General features: G+C 40.8%; 1 protein-coding gene across 10 annotated transcripts in view; it reads left to right on the top strand.

Annotated features, from left to right (window-relative positions):
* Positions 1-21,225, top strand: part of kmt2cb (lysine (K)-specific methyltransferase 2Cb) — a 70,878-nt gene that overhangs the window by 9,424 nt on the left and 40,229 nt on the right. For 8 of the 10 annotated variants that reach the window (XM_031294235.2, XM_031294236.2, XM_031294233.2 and 5 more), the window contains 10 exons: positions 6,158-6,246; positions 7,819-7,966; positions 11,459-11,665; positions 13,085-13,194; positions 13,384-13,493; positions 14,047-14,209; positions 14,374-14,545; positions 16,032-16,146; positions 17,944-18,119; positions 18,318-18,691. In XM_031294235.2, the coding sequence (XP_031150095.2) occupies positions 6,158-6,246; positions 7,819-7,966; positions 11,459-11,665; positions 13,085-13,194; positions 13,384-13,493; positions 14,047-14,209; positions 14,374-14,545; positions 16,032-16,146; positions 17,944-18,119; positions 18,318-18,691 (1,664 nt within the window). The remainder of the gene's footprint in view (positions 1-6,157; positions 6,247-7,818; positions 7,967-11,458; positions 11,666-13,084; positions 13,195-13,383; positions 13,494-14,046; positions 14,210-14,373; positions 14,546-16,031; positions 16,147-17,943; positions 18,120-18,317; positions 18,692-21,225) is intronic. The other 2 variants (XM_036005643.1, XM_036005642.1) reach the window with 1 other exon arrangement.

The following is a 21,225-nucleotide window of genomic DNA, read 5'->3' as shown; positions in this document are numbered from 1 at the left end:
CAGGCATAAAAATCCACTGAACCTGGTACATAACCCATAATGAGAAAAGACACTAGTGTTCCTTAAAATTATATACAGTATCAAACATGGTTCTGGTCAGTCTTTCATTCGCCATTCTAAATCAGCTTACAACGTATGGAATATTGAACTGTGGGTACCCATAGCAACAATACTTGCTTGGCGCTATGTTACTAATTAACTCTAATAGGTAAAACTAGACTAACCATGGGTTAAATGGACTAAAAGCTTGATTTAGGGTAAGGCCACTTAGAAATGTCTTATGAGGCATGTTACAACGTGCCTGGCTTCTTTGTGACTTCTGTAGTAACATATAATGCAGCTTAGAGCTGCTCTGTAATATAATGCCTGCAAGGTTCTTAACTCTCTCCTTAGTCTGTCCTCTCAATCAGTCTTAATACTCTGCTCCCAATGGATCGTTTAATCTGCCAGCATCCAGACAATGCGTTAATGCCACAGTGGAAGGATGACCTGGTACACACTTAAATTGCTTCATGTTGATGAACTGGTTAAGAACAAACCATCAGCAAAAAAAAAATGTTTTGTCTTTTTTTGCTCTTAACTCTTAGTTATTTATATTGTTGTAATGGTCTGTGTTGCCATGGTCAAAATTAAAATCTTAGTTGCTTGTGTAAAAACAGGTTTTTGTTAAGGTTGCAGAGAGGTATATTGCTTACTATTAATACCACCGTTATCCCATCTAAGATTTTATTTAATTACATCCACTCCACCTCCAGTGAGTTCATATACCATAAAATGTTCCCCTCCACCAACTCTCAACAATGATCAGAGCTTTGTGGATAGACCTCAGGTTGTACTGCCTTTCAGCCATTTCAATGCTACCTAATTTCTTATCTCATCTGTTCATAAAAACAATGGACTAATGGGTGGCTGGTCCTCTTGGCTTAAAACTACCTGTTTGGCAGTGTAGAAACCAAACTGTGCCAACTGTAATCGGATGATAAGTGACAAATACAAATTGATTGATTGATTGATTGATTGATTGACACAATGCTCAGTTGCATACACTTGAGAGTGAAACAACATCACGGAGCTGTGAATTATCCTCACAGCACAATCTTGTGTTCAGACCAACAGGCTTCCTCTTCTAATGTATAAAAGCAGTGCGTGTATAAATATTAAAATTACCAATGTTAAGTGATAAAAGCCAATTTGCTTGTGACAAAGGAGGATGTGTCAGAAAGCGCTCTTGTAGACATGGTAGTTGGAATTTACTAGATTTGCCCACGCTCCATCTGCTAGTCAGTCCATTTCAGAACAGCATGATCCTTTTCAGGTTTTCCAGGCAGCATGCTGCTAGCTGGAACTACTTACCACAGCATTATTTTCACCTTTTCTTTTTTTTCCCCCTTCTCTTTCTCCCTGTGGTGGGACTGTGGGGGGGATAAGTTGTGCAGGGTATGGGGTTGAATGTTAGTCTGGAGCGTTTGTGAGTGAAATAACTGGCTGTCTCAGTGCTGTAATTTGATCCCTCTAGCGTAGTTGTATAATTACAGTTGAATGTTAAGTTGCAGTCTATGTAAAGACGTCACCACCACCAACTACTTTGTGTGTAAAACATCAGATTGTGGTCATAGATGAAAATGTCACACACACAGCTAATTTCTGCATTAGGATTTGCCTTCTGGAATCAAAACCCACTTAAATGTCATTAGCTATAGGCAGTAAAAGTGTTTGCTGTTAGCATGTAAAGAAAAAGCCTGTGAGACAGAAGGTGTGGTACTCAAAACATGAGCATGATATATGACAGAAAGATGTAAATGGTTTGTTGCTCTGCTGCTGGTGTAAACACGGTTATCTTGATCCTGGTGCATAGCTGTCTGCAGCTTTATACAGTATATCTCTGTCCTCTTGTGTCTTGCTGATCAGGTGAAGTATAGTTTCGGAAATGTATAATTACAGTCTTGTCTGTCTAGATCTACAATATGTTTAGCAAATTGATAAATTGCATCAAAGATTTATTATAAAGTTATGTATTATGTATAGGCTGGGCCGGTTACCGGTTTCAAGATATACTGCGGTTTGAAAAAAATCACGGTTTCAAAACCACTAAAACATTTTCGTCATACTGTTTCTGAGGTATGAGCTGTTTTTTGTGAGTCGTCAAGGACAGAAAGTGCAGTTTAGAAATCCCTCTCCCTGCCAGTGCACTGTTTAAAAAAAAATTAAATCCATTGTGTTTAATGGAAAAGAAGTTGCTGTTTTTTTACCCAGACATTTAAAAATAATACATTTCAAAGCTGTATTTGCAATACCGTGAAACTGTAATATTTTTGCTGAAGGTTATCATACCGTCAGAGTCTTATACCGGCTTATGCCTAATTGTATATTATAGTTATATATTATAAAGTAACTGCATATTGATCAGTTGTCATTTTTGATTTGTTGGTTTGTCAGTGCAGATGCTACACATAACTAAGTTGTTGCAGTTGTTTTTCAAGCTTTATTTTTTTACTATCACATATAGTCATTCATGAATTATTATTATTATTATTATTATTATTATTTGAAAAATCTTGTTCCTCTTGAGAGTCATATAAGTTCAGATTTTGCTATGCACAGATCCGAAACTACAGCGACAGCCCATCTTTGCCCCAGTAACTTCTGTGTGCCGTATAGCTCTTTGTTAGTTAGGTTAGTTATAACCTTATTAAGATATTTAAGTTTGACTTAATCAGTTTTTAGCCAAAGTTTGCTAGAGACCTCTTCTGTCATTCTTGCGTTTTAGGGTTGTTTCTTATCTTGACATGGAAGTCATTTAGAGGGAGGGGTTGATTTGGCATCTAGCCATTTGTGATTTCTCTCTCCAGTGGCACCGAAAATTACCCCACCCCCCATCCCTCCATCTCCTCCCCTCACTTCCAACCCCCTGTATCCTCCTGAGTACCCATGAGACATGCTGCTCTCATTTGGCCTGCGTTTCTCTCCCCACTTAGCATGCTAACAATTGATGTTGCTATTTCATTTGTATCCATGACAATTATTCCCTCCACACGCCGCTTCCAAGATTAGTTTAACAGAGCTTCCATTGGAGGATGCTGACACTGGCAGATCTTTCCGTACTGTATGTAAAAGGCAGGTATGTGCTGGTGTGTGTGTGCATCTGTATGAGCTGGCAGCACACAGGCATATGGTTGGAAATGTAGACATGTCAGTCTGATTTGCTGACGTTGCACATTCAGTAAGATATGGGAAGGGTTGCACTTTAATTATAATGGCTAAATTTGAAATTTCATGTTTTAAAATTGTGATGACGTCTTTTAAGAGATGACATGGGGAAGTAAGAAAAAGGCTAAGATTACATTTACCATGACACATGAGAGAAAATCTTGAACAGAAGCAGTAATGAGATATTTTTGGGTCACTCAACAGGAGGTAGACACATGAGAAGGGATATCCTAATCAAGTTGTTTTGCCTTGGATCTCAGTCCAAGTCCTTTTTTAATAATGAGTATTTGCCAATACACAGTTCTGAACCAGTGCTTCTTGGACAGTGCAATCCAATTTACTACAGCACAATATGTTTGACAACTGAATTCAAATATGTAATTAGGTTTAATGCTTTCCTCGATAGTTTAAAAACATTTTTTTTAGCATTGTGTCCTATAGAAAGGAGTGTCAGTATGTAGCTGTTGTGACCGATAGCATTGGACAGGATTCGGGCAGCTTCTATTGGTCCTCAGAATGAACAAATGCTTAAGTTTGAGTACAGTTTTCAACCAGGGCTGCACTATGAGGAAAATATGTAATTGCAATTATATTGACAGATATTGTAATTGCGATATGATTCACTATATTGAAGGGAATGATCATTTTTGCATGATTCTCATTTTCCATGAAATTTGAAATTTAAATGATCATGGTGGTGATTTTATGCAATGATCTGTTCCAAACGCAGATTTTTTTGGAGACCGGGAACATCTGCAGCAACACAATACCTAATTTAGAAGTTAGTTTGTTTCCTCTGACTGCGCTGTGGTTAACCTACTGTTACACTGTGTGTTAGGAATACAATGTAGTGTTTAGACAGGGCGCAGATGGACAAACCTAAAACATTATGCAAAAGGTCAGTATTGCACCAGGTTCATCACATAAGTGTTCAAATATGAGTAGGACTCGGGTTTTGTTAAACACAGCAATTGTTTTGGAAACCTTTTTTAAAAAATATGATTTTTTTTTTCTCCAACATAACCCTTTTTATCATTTAACAATATGACAATACGATAATTAGCAAAAAGAGATCAAAGCCATTCTTAAAATGAATAAACGTTTGATTGATACTCCCTAGGTTGCAAAACAAAAAACATGAGTTAAGTAAATAAATAAAAACAGAGATATTTATTTTTGCAGATGAAACCAAAAGCCAAGTTCTCAAATGAAAGTAGAGTATCAAGACTTTTGCTTCAATAAAATAGTCTAAATTGGCAAAACTTTTGGTGCTACACATTTCGGTCAGTGCTGATAAGGTTTGAAAATTATGTTTCGCACATGCCAGGCATGAAACACGTAATGCTTTGAAAAAAATACACACACACCTAAAGTAATATACAATTGTATTTGGTTTCAATAATCAATTCCAATTGAATGATAAAAAACACAAGCAGTGATCAAGCCCAATACTGTATACACATGGGAGCTTAGGACGTCACTACTTGAGTCATGGAGGTCAATCTTTTCATGGCAGAGTCTTCACTTTTTTTAACACAATCAAGTACTTATTACCAGTGTCATTTGTATAGAGCAGTAACATTACCTAGTCATGTAAACCGCTAGCTTGACGTCATCATACTCAGATTCTAGTCAGAATATGAGTCTGATACTGCTCCATTGGGCTGTGATTATGGGGCGTGTTTCAACCGAACCAGGAAATAAAATGCCTCTGCACTCAATTGGATAGACCTACAACCAATCAGAGCAACGGAGACGGATGTCACAGAAGCTGCAAGTCAAAGGCAGGCTTCGACAGAGCAAAGGCAGAGGCGACAGTTTCCATGTCGTGCGGACGGGTGTGGCAATGTGTATACGTGATCGCGGTTCTCTGTTCCTCTTTTAAAATGAATGCGCTGTCGATATCTTCTATAACAGATGCGATGGCAGCCATCTTTGCTGTAAATGAATTCAATCCAAGCGCTCTTTGGTGACGTGGTTGATTACGTTACTGTTGATCATCTGTCAACATCATCGTATAAAGCCCGCCCTGACAATTTGATTGGTCCGGACAGCTCTGGTTCAAGCATAGTTGGACGGATCAAGTCCAGACCGAACTTCCCGACCTCAAGTGTTGTGGGCAGGGCTAAGTTCGGCTGGCATCCAGGCTAGTAAAGAGCAGCATCTTGAGTAGTTTTTTTTTTTTTTGCCTTAAAAACTCAATAGAACAACAACAATGATTTTTAAGTATTATGTTGGGGTTTGATGAAAATCTTTCTTTGATTGCAATAAATTTTGTCTTCAGAGAAAAAAATTGTGCCACAGCTAGTCTATAACTTGTAGTTTTTAATCTCACACAGACTCGATTTGTGCACATTCATGATTAGATAATTGTTTGTTCTGTCTTAAATTACGTAGCTATTATAATTTAATAAGTCATGTCTGTTCTCTGATTTGAATTTCAACGGGAGAATGTTTAGTTAGACCCTAATGAGTCGCCATCCCTCCAGGGACTGTAAATGATAAAGGTATTTGTTCCATGCTGCTCTGAAGATGAACACACACAATTGTGGTGTATGAGCAACAGTACATTTTGATTCATTATAACCATGTCACCCTACATAGGCATAGTCATTTAATGCCTGGTGCCTTTTTTATTTTAATACCCAATCTCTTAACCTGACTCTTTAGCAGCGTTATCCAGATTGGCCTACCTCCATCTTTAAACCTCCATCTTTAAACCTGACATACTACCAGTCTGTATTGTACACCCCCCACTACCACTCTTCCGCCTTGCCCAGCACATTGAGTGCCTCCATTAAAAATCACTGACAGCTGTGACTATATTTAACTAATTCATGACCGCACCGCCACCCCCCTCCTGACACAAACCCAGGCACTTTTTCATGTCTTGTTCTTGTTTTTTTTATACTGCCTCTGGTTATTTGTTTGTGTCTCTTCCTCACCCTAGGGGTCGCACCAGAGGAAGGGTTGTTGTGGATGAGGAGGACAGCATGGATGGGACTGAGATAACAGAGTCCATAGGCCCTCAGGACACAGGTGAGACTTTGCAATCCCCTTTTTTGATCCATTATGCAAACGTCGGTTACGTTGGTAGTGATATAAGACTTGAACTTGCACATCAAGGCAGCCTCCTGCAGAGTGTGCTCCGATAGGGTATTTTAGTAAAGGTAGAAGAAAAGTCTCCCTCTCCTGGAGAAGGATGGATGAGAGCTTTTTCTTGGCACCCCATACTTCTACTCCAGGGCTATAATTGAAAGGGTTTAGCTTGAGCTGTGAAGCTGCAGTGGGTGTGTATTTTTTTTTTCTTCCTCCCCTTACTGCTTCCATCTCTCCTCCTGCTCCGAGATTGGCATTGAGGTGCAGTGGGAAAGAGCCCTAGGCTAATGCCCTCTAAAAGCTTTTTAAAATCCCATCAGTCTCTCCAGACCCATTTATGTGCTTTTTTATGTGTGTACATCACATCACGTGCCCATGCCTCCCATTCTCATACATCTCAGTGATGCCCTGTTACTGTGCTGGAGATATTCTGCCAGTGGCTAGCTTTACTTTTATTAGCTGTGGTTTATGTTACACAAACAATAGCCAATTATTAGGAGTTTTAAAACATTGTAACAATATGATTCCCTGTGTTATTTGTTTTGAAAAAAAAAACAAAAAACGACTTGCACTTAAGTTTTGCCTTTTCAGTCTACTCCAATGTTCACTAAAACTCCAATGGTTCCCTCAGTGGCTCTCTCTGCCTCCAGACGCCAAAATTAAGTCTACAATTTCTATACAGTTTTGTCCCAAAAGTGATGTGTTTGCAGCTGAGATCAAGCAGTATATCTGTATGTGCTTTTAAAGAGTCAATACTTAGGTTTCATAGTGACATATTAAGTTCTTATCAGAATAACAAGGTTATTGTTAATTAATATAAAAACAAAGGTGACTCACTCATATCGCAAGACTGTAAGAAGTTTTCCACAGGTGCATTCAGTTATTTGGAGGTAATGAGCTTGAATATCTCCTTGTGTAATTCCATTGGATGACAATGAATCATTACAGTATTAACCTAATTACATTTCAATGAAAAGTTAATAAAAATTCAGCATGGCCCAAAGTCTCAGTGAGAGATACTTTTGGGAGTTGTTTTGTATGATTAGCACAGGGAATTGAGCCTTTTTTTGTAATTTAGATCAAAAGCACTCATAATATTGAGTTAATGATTGAGTTTAGTTGTATTTCAGGCATAATATTTCCCATTAATATTAAACCCCATTTCTTAAAACATTTTGGCATCTGTGATTCTTGTTTTTTCCCCCCTGTCTCCTTTGTTAATGCCCTTCTGTGCAAGAGCTTGATGTTTCCAGTGGGTTTACTGTAATCAGTGCTTTAACATATCGTCCCCATATTTTACTACCCTTCTCACTATTTTTGGCCTGGAGGAAACTGACTAGAATGGAATCAACCTGCCCTATGACAGCTTGTACCTTTCAGAAATTGCATGCTGAATTTACAGTCATAATTAGCAATGAATAGGCTGCAATGCTCATAAATGCTGTGGAGAGATGTAATGCTTAGTTGTTTCTTACTGACTAACTGATTCTTTTATGTATTTGTTACCATCAGAAACACCGATCCAGCCAGTGGAAACTGTGGAAGTGGTGGCCACTGAGGTGCCAGAGGAGGACAAGCCCTCTTTCCCTCTGCCACAGAGCCCTCCAGCCGAGAATTCAGCAGGGCCATCTGTCCCAGCTAGTAGAGAAGTCAATAGCAGGTTTGAAACATTAGACTTTGTCCATAACTGTTTAATTCATTTCTCAAAGGGTTTATTATGTGTACATGTATAAGCATTTATGTCCAGCAATGTGACATGCTGTTTGTCTTGCTGTGTACACATGCATGGATGAATTGAAATGGAGTCATCAGCTGGTAGAGTCAACACTCTCCTCACAGGTGCCACTGTTAAAGAGGTGATAGAATGATTATATAGGGTATTTCACACTGTTCCTTAAGGTCTCCTAATAGAGTATGTAACATTGGTTGGGCTGAAAATTGTCCAAATGCTATTTTATGGGCCCTTAACTACCCTGTGAATATGGCCCTATTTGTAACAAGAGCTTTTCTTCCAAATATGGTATGCTCATGAATATTTAGATGAGCTGCGCGCCGATTGGTTTGAGCAAACCACATACACATACATTGGAGACGAGACAGCAGGTCTCAGATTTCAGACATTGCAAAGTTATACATTGTTTGTCTGCTATTTCCTTATTAAATTCACTTCTGAGACTTTTTTATGCGAGAAATTTATATATATATATAAAGCTCAAATATGGGCCGCTTTACGAAAATTGATGGCTAATTGCAAATTTGGTAAGACGTGACCGACTCCAGAAGCTCTGCACAGTCTGACGAGAAAGCCTGGGCTCCATACTAGGGCTGCACGATTATGGCCAAAATGATAATCACGATTATTTTGATCAATATATTGATCACAATTAATTATCACGATTATTTGTTGATTTTAACCAAAACAAATGTTATTATATGTTGAACACTAATAACACATTACACAGCAGCTAACGTTAGTCTACCATTAGCTACAGTAGTAACTGGATTAAACACGGCTAAAATGCTGACAGCTAAACGGTGTAGTGTGACTGTATTTCACTATAGAGGATATCAACAGCGGGACGTACAACAGTCTGCTGCTAAAGCTATGAGCTAAAAGACTCAAACTAGCACTGGTAGTCGCTGCTGTTGTCTGAAAAACAACACAGACGGGACAAAATGTTGCGTTTACTGGTAAACTGGTAAACCTTGTGACGACTTATGACTGACTGCTATCTGTTGTGGAATTTTCCTTACGTTACTCTGTCCTCTGTAACTGTCTTGGTGTCATGTCTGTGACATCTAAACTAAACTAAGCTGCGCGGTGCAGGGAACAACTCTGATTGGCTCATGGAGGCACGTGATCAGAGAGTGGTTTACGGAGCTTGGGGAAAAAAAAAAAAAAAACTTTGATACAGAGCGTTCTATGAACGGAATGAAGCATTTTAAATATCGCTCGATCACGTGAATTTGATGGGTGGGAAGCCAAAATCGTGATCGTGATTAAAATTTGATTAATTGTGCAGCCCTACTCCATACCCAGGACAAAGTCACCGTTTCTGGGTTACTGGACTACCGGGGCTCCGTGGAGCTGGCCAGCTGCCGGCATAACTATAGTATATTTACAGTTTGAATTTCGTCACGGCATGTATATCACAGCTACCCTAAGGTCTTACAAAGCTTAGCTAACACTTTTGTCTGATTTCAATTTAATGCATTTTTGTGAATTTCAGAGGTCTAGGAGGAGGCTAGCTAGCTCTCATTGATAGAGCTCCATCCAGCCGCGGGCTCTATCAATGAGACTCGCGGACAAGAGGCGTTTATTTTCCTGATTGTTTGTTTAAATAACTCAACACACATATCCATTATAAGATTAACTGGAACCTGTGGTAAGAGATTGCGGTCGTAACAAGCTCGCTGACCGCACTCTCACTCACACAGAGCGGCCATTTAGCAGGAAGAGGGGAGGGAGAACAGCGAGCTGCAGGCCCTGGAGGTCTGTCAGGGCAGCGGCGTTTGGTAGTCCAGTAACCCAAAAACGGTGACTTTGCGCGGGTATGGAGCACCGTGGACTGCCAGCCGTGACGGAGCTCCATCTACCTCACAGCAGGCCGGGGTCTGTGAAGGAAAGCAGGCCGGGCGGTGAGGCAGCAACGCAGGCAGCACCGGCCGCTGACCTCCAACACACAGTCAGACAAAATTTGCAATTAGCCATCAATTTTCGTAAAACAGCCCATATTTCCACTCTACATAGTGGATTTCTCATATAAAAAAGTCTCAGAAGTGAATTTAGTGATAAAATAGCAGATGAACAATGTATACAATTTCTGAGATCTGCGCGACCTATTCAGAAGACTACCTGATCTCAGATCAGTGGTGTAGCCTATGTAAATGTTGGGGCGTGACAAAGGTAGAGACTAGAGCCAAATAAGGAGGAGCCACCGAGTGAGTTGACGTCAACTCGGTGGTTCGTTGAGATTTTCCCGTTTTCAGAGGCAGTTTCAAATTGTGAGATTTGCAGAGGAAAGGGATGCCAATGGGATTTTGAGGTTCTATGTATGTCCTGGTTACCCACCAAACTGTCGTTATTCAACTATGACAAGGTAAAATCGGTTTTGGATTCTATCACCCCTTTTAAAGGTTGTTATTGATCTTTTGGTCTGTCTCTGCTATCGATGTTGGTGATGGAGGGCACACCAGCAGAATCTCCGGGGATCTTATTAACAAGTCCGTCTCATCCTCTAAAAATGTGATAAACATTTCCTGCCTGTTCTCAACAACTCTTTTTTTTTTTTTCATACTATCGGTGATGTGCCGCAGTTTTTGTTCCGGTGCTGCCTCCTGTTATATCCGCAGCTGTCTGGAGCTCTGTGCCCTGCCGTTGCCTGGAAAAGGCAACCGCTGTTATAACTTTATTTTTAGTTTCATAAACCTTCCCCGAATTTACGAATAAGTAGGATATTACTACATACAGCCCTCCTCTTACATTGCAACTTCTCGTTTTGCTATTTAGAAGCCGCCGAGCCTGAATGGTAGAGGTGGCTGTAAAATGGTGGAACGGTTTCATTTCCTATAAATTCTTCACAACAAAATCCCCCCGTTATTTTGTTATTTAAAAGCCATCATTATGAAGCATAAGCAAACATGAAACGTATAATAACTTTTTTCAAAACCTCTTTCTCTCCTGCCTGACAAATTGTAGGCAGTGTGTTTTCATTAGTCATCACACGTTTCTAATGTATGATTTATGTGAGAGTAACAACTGAAATTTATACGCACACCACAAACGCACAACCCGCCTACCGAAATGATGTACATGTTTATTTGCATATAGAGCGGGGAAGTGAGATCTAATCACAAGTGGTCATTCAAGACGCATTTGAAGACGCATTCTATCGCCAGGTGGGGACACACGTAATTAGACCTGTCCAATTGTGATCGAATCACTCAGATCGGATTTTAATACCAGGTGGAAATGTGGCCAGTTTGTGCGCTTGCCTCACAAATGTAGGCATCATGCTTATACCGGTAAGCAGTATGCTGCTGCTGCCAGAGTAGGAAGGCCTTAATTCAAGGAGACATGCGTGGCGCTGTATTAAGTCACAGTAGGTATATATAATTAAACAACCCCTACCACTCATTTTCTTTGTTTCAGTGAACGTCTCTGTGCCTTCTGTTACTGCGGTGGCCGTAGCCTGCTGGGTCAGGGGGATCTGCAAGTATTCAGCACCACGCCTCAGCTTGAATCACTCTTCAGCCACAAGGGTGGAGGAGGCTCAACGAACGAAAGCAGTGATGGTGATAAAACCACTCAGCCAAAAATGGCCAGAGAGACCACCTCAGGACAGAGGGAAAAGACGAAGTAAGTGGGCCCGGCTAACACCGTTGTCACAAGTGGTTTGGCTGTCAGTGTTGGTCAGGATAGTAAAGTCATCTGTGATGAGTACCTGTAGTAAGAAAATTCGAACTGGACACCGATGGGGAAATAACAAATGTAGTAACATATTTATTGTGACTTGGGTGTTCTGGATTTTTTTTTTTTTTTGTCAAATTCATTAATTTATTTTGGGTGAAATTACCTTTTACCCTGTCCCTGGAAAGCAGTATTGATACTCACTGGATTATCCTGGTCAAAGAAAACAATTGTGGTGGTTAATAAATAACCACACATGCATATTTACCTACACACTAACTGGTTCAGACAAAGGAGCATGCACACAAAACAAACACACAGACCGGACAACCTAAAGGGCCCCTCTCAGTTAGCAGGTTGTGTTGTGTTTTACATTCGAAGGCTAAATTATTACTTTGCCTTAGCAGTTGGTGTCCCCAGGCCCCAGGGATGCCACATCAGGTGAAGGGTACACATGAGCCTTTCCTGGAGCGCTACATATTTGCACACTGTTCCAACAAAAGACCCTCCTCGGTCTCTTTTGGACTGCTGCCTAATTTGTTTTGGGCCTTTGGAAGCAGTTGGGTGTCTCTTTGGGTTCCCAGTGACGTAATGGGCAGTGAGAGCAGTACGGGTCTGGCCGCATGCCAAGTCAACCAGAAGCTGTGGTGTTGCTGCTGTGTGATTGGTCATTGGGGACAGAACTTGGTTGTGCCACACAGAGGCACAGGAGGGAGCACAGGGCAGGAGGATACATTCTTTATTTATTTGTCAGGGAAGCAGAGAGGATGGACAAAGGGCAAAACTGTGAAAATGTGAGGAGGTGGGAGAAGATCATTTCATAATGAGGTGATGAAACTTTGGCTGTAAACAATAAGCTGTCAAGGCTGTGTCATGAGTGTGCCATCATGCTTCCAGAAACCAGTCTCTTGATTTTGGCCGTTGGTTTGTTTACTGGAACTAAGGTCCTTTTTAAATGCTAATGCTCCCTCTCCACATTTTCCGCATGCTATGCAGCTCACTAGTTCAAGCCAGGGAATCGGGGAAACGCATCCTTTTCAACAGATTTCATGAGACAGAACAGCCAGCCTCTTGTGCACACGCCAAACAAGATGGCCCTCTTCCTCCTCCTCCTCCTCCTCCTCCTCTCCCTCCTCCCCCACAGCTTTTTATTTGCTCTCTAACATTTTTCCCCCAGCTCATTCTCTCTGTCTTCATCTCTCTGCTTTTGTAAAAACTGCACATCGTCCTCTACCTCAATGGCTCTACTCTCGATTCATTCCTAAATTGTGTCTCAAATATTCTAGCTGTCCTCTTTTATAATAAAGAAAACAAAACAAAAAAATTGTGCTGACCTGCTTTTTCTGCAAACCTCTTCCTTTGTTCCAGTGGGTCTGAAAGCTGCGAGGAAGAACCAGACCCAGCCAGTCGATTTTGGGATGAACTTTCTCATGTCGGCCTTCCAGAAGATCTTAACGTCCAGTCTCTCTTTGAGTCAGGTAAGACCAATAATCTTTTTACAAAGCATTGATGGCACTTTTAATGGAAAGTTAACATTTTTCATGAATGCATTATCTGTAAAAGCTCAATATGTTGATGCATAATCTGCACCAGATATGAATTAGATTCTAACTTTTTGTTATCACATCCTTAATAAGAAGCACCTTTTATATGTCTTGAAATTTCAGGGCAATGCTGGGCACATCAGAGTTGTGCCTTGTGGTCCGAAGGTGTTTGTGAGGGCGAGGGACAATCTCTGCTTAATGTGGACAGAGCCATTGACTCAGGGAGCACAAAGGTGAGTCAGGGGAGAACATCCATGGACTAATAGGTGTTAACACCATCGTAATGTGTTGGGGCAGCAGGGAGGGACTGCTTCAGTGAGGCACAGCAAAGCTGATGGATCAGACTGGCTGGTAAAGGTCGGCCCGGCAGCGTGGATCTCTCAGCTGTGAAATGGAAAAGGTCACGCCACTCAACAGCGCTGAGCTCTCCTGGCAGCTTAGCTCCTAGTGTTAGCAGTGGCACAGCTCTCCAATTGCGTTTGCTGCCCATTGGACGTGTAGCCCATCAGCAATTCTTGCACTTGATCTCCAGAGTGGCTATTAGTGCACACTCATAGAACTGAGAGGAATAGGGAATGGATGATGTTCTGGCATGAGTGTGATCAGGGGTTTAAACAGAGGTCTTCTCTTTCCCAAAGGGACATTAAAGGATCAAGCACTGTCTTTATATAAGCTAAGTCAGTCATAAAAAATGTTTTGGAGTTTGTTGTTGGCTTGACCATTAATGAATTTAAGTTGTGGATAAAGACATTTTAGACATATTTTGGGATCTCTCTTTCTCTGCAGCACTGTGCATACTGTAAGCGCCTTGGAGCATCCGTCAAGTGCTGTGCTGAAGGATGTGCTCAACTCTACCATTTCCCATGTGCGGGGGCAGCTGGGACCTTTCAGGATATCAGGAGTCTCTCGCTCCTCTGCCCAGAACACATTGAACTGGCCATTCACAAATGTAAGTCAAGTAGTTTTGAATACATACAGCAATAGTAAAATTATTTACTTAAGTGAAAATTAGAAATTTGACAAAATTACATTGTATCAACTGTACTGTCTGATATAAGATTCTCACTGATTTTCCTGACATAAATCCTGTTTCTTTCATTTTTCTGCCCATAGTTGTAGATGATGTACATTGCGCGCTATGTGATAGCCCAGGGGACCTACTGGACCAGCTCTTCTGCACCAGCTGTGGTCAGCATTACCATGGGATGTGCTTGGACATGGCGGTGACCCCTCTAAGGAGGGCAGGTTGGCAGTGCCCCGAGTGCAAAATCTGCCTGACATGCAAGTGAGTCACCTTCCCATTCGCCTAAATAATGTATCTCAGACTGAATGTTTTTGTCCTCTCTATCTTCCTATTCACTTTTCGTGTTACTAACTTTCTCTATAGCTAACATACATGGTGCCTACTGCTGGTTTGTTTACCTCTGTGGTTTGTGAGGAGCTAACTAGATGTTGTACCCTGAAGCTCAGTCTTGTAACTTCTGACCTTATTTTAACAGCACAGGAGCTCTGCTAGCAACCAGGCCTGTTTGCCTTAGGTGAACACTGTCCATTGAGCTGTCTTTTACGTTTTACATAGACATTCTTGTACCCATTTTACGGATTCCTTCAAATTATTAAGGTTTGACAACACAAATCCTTTTGTCATTGCCTGTGCATAAAAATAGCTTTTATTGTGGATGTTATACCAATCTTTAAGCTTACCTGTATTTATAGGGGTATAAATAATTAAAATTCATCCAGTGTTGGTCAGGAAAAGGCCACAACTAATTATTTGTCCTTACTCCTTGCCAACCATACAATTAGAGATGTACACACCAACACATTGTGACACACAGCTATACGCTCTAAGCTACTGTATATCAGCTGGGCTAATACTTTAGCATACTATAATTTCAGCAGGAGCAAGCACTACTTTGTTTGTGTTAACTATAACAATACAGTTTTGCATTTACCCTTCTGATGAACTACAATTAATCATTCCTTTAATAGTTTTGTAAACAATCTATATTTGCCATCTTTAGCAACTATAAAAACATTACATTGCTGGCTATATAACATTATATATTAAAGTTAAACAAAATACTGACATAAATAAATAATAAAACCTTACTAGTTAAATGTATAACAAGGTAAATGAATGTCCTCCACAGGTAATTGCTTTGACTCAGAATGCAACAGATCAGGACAACTTGTTGCATGTCCTCGCCTACTCGGTGCTGAAGGCCTTATCTTGTGCATGTGTTTATCAACAGTGGGTAGTCAGTTAGTGTGCTCAGCCAGTTGTCCAGCTTTTCTGGCAAAAGTAGTATTTTTATTATGAATTACTATTGTATTTTTTGGGTTGTGTGAAAGTACAACATTTAAGTGTTGACAAGAAATGCACTAAAACAAAAAATCTATTTTCTGAAAAATAAGAATAGAGAGCACATATTACATGTAGCTATGGCAGGATAAGGCTGGTTTTCTATTCTGATTAATTAATTAATTCATTAACATGATAACTAATGGAATTGATATTTGCCATAACACTGAGATCCAGTATCAACAGATCACTTCAAACAAAGTCTCAAAAATGTACACCTGATTTTGAAAAATCAAAGGGAAGCAAGTGCTCAACTGTGAACTAAAGCATTATAAAAAAAAAAAAATTTGTTTAGGAAACCTAACTTCATTGATGTGTATCTGCGTAGGTTTTTGCTATTTATGTGCAGTATATCAATGTCCTATGCTGTCCCATTTCACACAACCTTCTCTCTCCCTCTTTGTAGGAACCCAGGAGAGGACACTAAAATGCTGGTGTGTGACATGTGTGACAAAGGCTACCATACCTTCTGTCTACAACCTGCTATAGACACTCTTCCCACCAACGGATGGAGATGTAAGGTAGGAAAGACCTCATGTGATTCTGGATGGCCTAAAATAAGGTTTAATCTGACTGGTATGTAAACATATTTTAGAGTTACTTTACTATTGAAGTGCCAACCTATTGTTTCCCCCAAGTATAATTTTGCAGCAAACTGCAACACAAAATCCCCAATGTGCGTGGGCATTAATATTCAATGGAAAATATTCAAGATATGAATCTTTGCTCTGGCACAGAGTAAAGTGTCTACCACCCATGAGAATATGACTTTTTCGTGGTTTGTATTTGTATTTCCTGTGGTTAAGAAATGACTCACACCAGCTGATCTTTTAAAGGCTTCAGTTCAGCCTCAGTGCCGTAAGATAACACGGTGTGTGTGTGTGTGTGTGTAGATGTGTGTGTAGATGTGTGTATGTTAATCGCACGCATCCCTCAGTGCAGCCCCGCCCATCATCCTCCAGCAGAGTAAATGTTGTGCTTGTCACTCAGGCAGCTGGTTAACACACCAACCAGTTTTCTGCAGTGGTCTGAGAAGGTGGTGGCAATAGAGCCAGAAGGTGATTAAAGGTCTTCACAGTTGGCTTCACTATCTGACTCAGCCCGCCACCAACCCCTGTCCCCACTCACATGGTAGTTTCGTTCTGAGTGCAAATGTCTGACTGAAGTAGCAATCAGTAAAGAATTAGTCTTTTTTTTTTTGTTTCAATGTTCTGTCATGTTCCTCTATCATGTATGAGCACCAGAATGGCAGGCTAAGTTTGAGACAAAGGGCCCTATTTTAACGATCTAAAAAGGGTTCAAAAGGGTTGTACTTAGTGTCTTCATTAATTCATAGGTGTGTTTTGGGCGTAACATGCACTAAACCAATCAGAGTGTCATCTCCCATTCCCTTTAAAAGCCAGGCATGTTTGTACCTTAGCGCATTGCTATTATGATGGCGGATTTGCACCGTAAGACCAGCACGCCCATTGGCGCAAAGATGGGCACAGGTGCATTTGCTGTTTAAACAACGCGGGCGCTGGGCGGGAAATTGACAACTGCGTCGGTCTTTGCGCTGCGCCGGGTGCAAGATAGAGCCCAAAGGCTTACTCAAGCTGAGTGGCTAGCCAGTCTACTAAGCTGCAAAGTCACTAAATTGCCGAGAAAAAGTACGTGCTGGTACACTTTTCCTGAACAAGCTTCATGACCATGTTTTATGGAAAATAGCAAAACAGTTGGAGACAACCTTTGCTATGTAGAATTTCAGTTTTTTCCTCTTACAGTCTTAAATGTCCCTTTTCCAGATCCCAATGAGATTGCTTTAGTATTGAGTGTCTAACAAGCCCTATCCAATATTTGTTTTTATATTTTTGCATTTATAATACAGCTCCATAGAGTATATTTAGCCTAAAGTAGCCCTACCTTAAATTGTATAAACCTATTAAATTATGTTTGAAAGCTGAATATGTTTGCACTTAAGAGGTATATCTGCTGAAATAGAAGCCAAATTCTGTGCAGCTATGTAGCCAGAACCTAATACATTTGATGCCAATGTTTTAAAAGTTTTATTCTTTTTGGCATTTATTAAAAACCGGTTAGTCTAGATGATCTGTCTGATTAGAAAACTGCCTTGTAAATCCATTTCATCAGGGCCTAAAAATATTGATGTTATTTTTTCAGTCATATTCCCCAGCTCTACCTCATACGTTTAGCTGGAAAAGAGTTACGGTCTTAAAGATACTCCCATTCGCTGTGGGCCTGGACAGATTCCATGCTTGTATTCACTGTATTCTAATCGTATTGAGACTGAGAGACATATTACTCCTATTGCTCCTCAGAACTGTAGAGTATGCATCCAGTGTGGAACACGAACCAGCGTGCAATGGCACCACACCAGCTTGCTGTGTGAGAACTGCGTCCAAAACCAGGACCCCGCTCTGTGCTGTTCTATGTGTGCCTGCATCCTGGACCCTGAGCATCACAAAGACTTAGTCTTCTGCCAGACTTGTAAGAGGTAAGGAGCATTTGTCTTTAACTTAAATACTTAAACCGCAACACTTTTTGTCCTTGTTTTATTCCTGTAGCAATTGTATGTTCCCTGGTAACAGTAAGGAAACACTAGTAAAACCTCAGTAATAAATATGTCACATTTTAATATTTCACAGAGATCCCTGTCGAACAATCCCTTAAAATTCCTTTGCCCTCCTTTCAGATGGCTACACCTGGAGTGCGAGCGTCAGAACTCAGGCCAAGCAGAAATCCACCCCAGAGAGGACTATGTTTGTTCCAACTGCAAGTCTCCTGCTGCAGAGCAGGCGCTACAGGCAGAGGATATGGACACCGGCCCAGAGCTCAGTCCTCAGCCAGCCTCCATGCACACAGACTCTGAGACTGGTCTACAGCTGGCTCAAAAGCACACGGACCTAGAACCTGGCACTCATCGGCCTCCTGAAATGCACAATGACCCCAAACCGGAATTACTTGCTGTTCCATTGCACTCGGATCCAGAGCCTGTTCAGGCTACCGTCCAGGAGGAGATGCTGGCCACGTCAGCCCAGAAGCCTGGTGGGTCTTTGTTCCAAAAAGGTTAGATTAAACACAGGAAGATAACTGCTCTGACTTCTTTCCTTGTTTTATCTTTAAATCTTGAAATCTTTATTTCCCTCAATTTTGATTATACAAAATCATACACACAAGCACCAGGTCATACAATTTAAAAAATGAAAGGGAATCTTTGTAGTTGAGGGTTCATTCACTCAGCCTCTAGCCATGCAGAAGCAGTTTAAAGTCTGGGCCCTGCAACATGAAATTGGGCTGTAGTGTCAGTACTAATGAAGTTTTGAAAGTCTGAGTTGTTGGCAGATGAAAGCATTAGGAGTTGTTTGGGCTAAGAACAGAGTGAAACACTCTGTCTTTTATGTGGATGATTTTCTCAGGACTCCCCAATAACCAGATGGCGTCCTACTAGTGACAGATTAAAGAGACTCTTTTGTCTTTGTAACTCTGTGTTTTGAAAATTAGAAGTACTTTGTTTCTCCCTCCTGTCTCCTGAGGCTGTAGCTTGTGCTGTCAGTCTATATAAATGAGAAATTGATACGTGAGAGTGCTTTTTTTCCTTTTTCTTTTTTCTTTAATGTAGGGGTGGCACGGTTCATGAAAAAAACATCCGAACCGTTCGGTCCGCTTGTCTCGGTTCAGAGCGTGATGTAGCCTCGTGCCCGTCAGGTGCCCGCATGTGACCTCAGACAGTGTGTTTCCCTTTCACGCGAAAGAAGAGGTGTGGACAAGCTACCAACAAAATGTACAGCGAAAGACCGTGCAAAACATTTTAGACCGTCCTGCCAACCTGTATATATTTTAACATCAACGTACGCTGCGTTTTTTTCACTCTAAAGCCGCTGAAGCGGCTGCTGTTTCAATCCTGTCGGCTCTCTGCAGCGGGCGGGGGTGCTGCTCAGTTCCCCCCGCGACTGACACGCGCGCACACACAAACACACACAATCACACACGGTGGATGCAGGAAAAAATGGAGATGAGACGTACAGGATGACCTAAATTGAGGACAGCTACGCTCGTTATTGTAAGTGCAATGATAAGTTAAGGTCCAATAAGTACTTTATCAAACCGTATGAATGTGTGTCCCAGCCCAGGCCAGGATAGGAAATGAACTAACAATGTAAAGATCAACAAGCCACTGACATACATGTTCAAATTTGATTCATTCATAAATTACTAATTTTTGTCTTAAATCCACCAGCCATTTTCATATTATACCAACATTTGCAGCACCCTGAGCCTTTTTGGTAAGGTTACTAGGAAAACTCAGCCTAGAGTAATTTTATTCTCCCCAAAACAAGTTTCCTTTTTTATTTTTAAAGTACTATACAAAAGAAAATCGAAACTTTTTTATGTTTAACATATTCTGACTTATTCAAAAGACGGAGCTTTAAGAGTTCCTCTCTTTTTCTTTTAAAGGATACAATTTTTGTAAGAGCTACACTGAAGTTGGCAGTTTGATAAATGCAAGTTATTTCAATTGATATTCTGTAATATTTCAATCTTTGTGTGCTAAAAAGGCAGATAAGTTCCTGTAGATGGCAATACACATTCTCTTTTTTTTTTTGCCAAATAAATGAAAAGCTTGTTGAAATCATCAATGTCTTCCCTCTTGCTGTATCAAAATCTCACCTAGCTTTCCTCAGAGATGGTCCCAGTAATTAGCTTAAAGTCAAGTCAAATTCAGTTTGTGCATGATTACATGATATAACTATTTTTTAATACTGTATCCTATATTGTGGATAATTAAGCTAAATATCATATGCTGAAGTATATTTCCGGAGTGTTAAAGATTAAAAGAAAAAATAACAAGAACCGTACAGAGCCGAAAACCGTGACCCTAAAACCGTGATACGAACCGAACCGTGGGTTTTGTGAACTGTGTCCCCCCTACTTTAATGCGTAGTTAAGTAAAACTACATAGTGCAACGGCAGTGATGGGCACTTGAGTCGGCTGCTCACACTGCTAATCACCCTTAAATTTGACTTGGAGTTGTGTGTGACAGTTATAACCAATATGGAGACTTGTGACCTGACTCAAACTCCAACCCAAAGGTTTTTTGAGCTTATCTAGCTAGATGTTATTTAGTAGAAGAAGCACCATAGTAAAACCCTTCCTTAGCAACATCGGTGATTCATTGTGGTGCAAGCTGTACCAACACCTTGAGTTATGTAGTACGTGATGCTGGTATCTGCCTGTATGAAGCTTACGGCTGCTTCTCCACTCCATGTGAGTTCTGCCAGCAGTGGAGTGGAGTATCAGGAAAAATAAGGGTGAGCTGGGGAGTGCCAGTGGTACCTATGTTGCCCACTCTGTCTAGACAGCAGACTCCACTGGCAGGAGAGACTAGCTAGAAGTAGCACGATGGTGATGATATTAGATCCCCTGTCTGCAAACCTGCCTTGGAGCTACACTTGCTCATTCATGACTGCTCACACAGTTTGCTTGCTCCGCATGCACATGTGCTCTCACTTTACTACTTACTTTACTAGCTTTTTCCTGTGGTCATGAGCCGCTTCATCGTTGCATTTAGCTGGCAAGGCGTTGCTTCCCCCACTGTAGT

Source organism: Sander lucioperca, chromosome 9 (genome assembly GCF_008315115.2).
Source record: "Sander lucioperca isolate FBNREF2018 chromosome 9, SLUC_FBN_1.2, whole genome shotgun sequence".
Classification (NCBI taxonomy): Eukaryota; Metazoa; Chordata; class Actinopteri; order Perciformes; family Percidae; genus Sander; species Sander lucioperca.
Note: the sequence above shows the minus strand (reverse complement) of the source record. Positions and strands in the feature narration are given on the sequence as shown.